General features: G+C 33.6%; 1 protein-coding gene across 1 annotated transcript; it reads right to left on the reverse strand.

Annotated features, from left to right (window-relative positions):
- Positions 1–421: 421 nt before the first annotated feature.
- Positions 422–1,527, reverse strand: LOC112460725 (microsomal glutathione S-transferase 1-like). The gene is made up of 2 exons (XM_025025542.1): positions 1,276–1,527; positions 422–931 (listed from the first exon to the last, which is right to left on the reverse strand). Exons 1-2 carry the CDS (start codon positions 1,387–1,389, stop codon positions 602–604), a joined length of 444 nt encoding a protein of 147 aa, XP_024881310.1. The 5' UTR covers positions 1,390–1,527; the 3' UTR covers positions 422–601.
- Positions 1,528–1,621: the final 94 nt, after the last annotated feature.

Consider the following 1,621-nt stretch of genomic DNA (forward strand, 5'->3'; position numbering starts at 1 on the left):
TTCAATCTCAATTCAAAGGTCATGTTTTTGTTTTAATAAAATGAGTATTTCTTTTAATAAAATAAGCATTGTTTCACTAATACTGTTATTGAATTGACAAGATTATTTCCAATTAGACTAATGCTGCTGATACATCATTTTTTTCTCTATGTGCATAGTATTAACAGGAATAATTTTCAGGAAATAACAGGTGTAATTCTAACATATGATATTGTCTAGTGCTGCTAATAAAGCGTATTATGAATAAAATTTTCCATTTATTCCATTATATGTACAAAAATATTGTACATTTAGTATGACTTACGTTTTCTTCTCTGAATATATATGAATACATATATTATATTTTATATATAAATTTTATACGTATATATTATATTATATTTTTTACATATAATACATATCACATGTATGTAGATATATAAAATATATTTTTATTAATATGCATCTATATATATTTTCATACAATATAATTTTAGACCGTAAAATATTTTTCTGTGTAACAAACAATTTCTTATCCCCAATACCAAAAAAATATTGTATAGCTTATTATGTTTGTATCACATTGTATGCTCAGATGCAATTACTTCAGAAAACGTAGAAATTAGGAATAGTACAACAATGTCTTAACCGCTTCGAAACCCATAACTGCATATGCCACGAAGAAACTTATCGCTCTCATAGGTTGTTGTGAATATACTGCATACGATATGGTGTGAGCTACACGGGAAAGTACGAAGGTTCGTATCAGAATCTTGGCCAGCCATGCCGAAGGACCTGTTCCCAGCCAAAGATACGTGACTATGAACCAAGGCAGAATGTTCTCCAAGTCGTTCAAGTGTGCCCTGCGTACACGCTCCACATCTGGATCATCGTAAGCCACTTTGGCTTTGCTTTTGTTTTGGAACACAAGATCCTCTTGATTTGCAAATACCTACAACAATTGATCACAATCAGTTTCATTTTAGCTAATAGCCTCTAACGTTCATGTAACACTGAAACAGGACACGATAAAATATCTGTCTCCCCGTTAATTTGGTTAAGAAAAAAATATGTGCACTATTTAGATTTTAGATCTACAAAGTAAATTTTTCTTTATAATTCAAATATTTTCAAAGTTACTTTTTGCTACACATTCAGCATTTAATAATAGTGACAGTCCGTTCTCGAGGTAAAAAATTTTTTATGTTTGAATAATTTAATTATACAGAGACATCTTTTATGGAAAAATCATGAACATATGGCTATCTAATCTAGTGCGGATATTTTATTACGTACTCTCTTTCGGAATCGCTGTCGCGCAGTTAACGGCACCATCGCCAGCATTTTCAGGACCAGAATGCTGCCCCAAAAGCCGAATACTTTAAGCAATTCTGGATTTATTTCCGACATTTTTCCCGGCCTTCAGATTCACCTTCTCGACTATGTAATGATGATTCTGCTCGTTTTATGTTGCACGCAGTTAGTGGAGAGCAGGAGAGACTGAGACCTGGGAGAGACTCTAATCGACAATGACCGGCACGGCGATACGTTCCCTACTTCATCTATCTCTCACACACGTATGACACACACGTATGACACACACACACACACACACACACACACACACACACACACACACACA

Source organism: Temnothorax curvispinosus, unplaced genomic scaffold (assembly GCF_003070985.1).
Source record: "Temnothorax curvispinosus isolate PA1 unplaced genomic scaffold, ASM307098v1 QBEX01010761.1, whole genome shotgun sequence".
Classification (NCBI taxonomy): domain Eukaryota; kingdom Metazoa; phylum Arthropoda; class Insecta; order Hymenoptera; family Formicidae; genus Temnothorax; species Temnothorax curvispinosus.

Bases quoted from the DNA above. Each gene is read 5' to 3' on its own strand.
- LOC112460725 (XM_025025542.1), bottom strand. From the start codon at position 1,389: ATGTCGGAAATAAATCCAGAATTGCTTAAAGTATTCGGCTTTTGGGGC. The intron at 932-1,275 runs GTACGTAATAAA...CAATTGTTGTAG, and splicing joins GACAGCGATTCCGAAAGAGA to GTATTTGCAAATCAAGAGGA.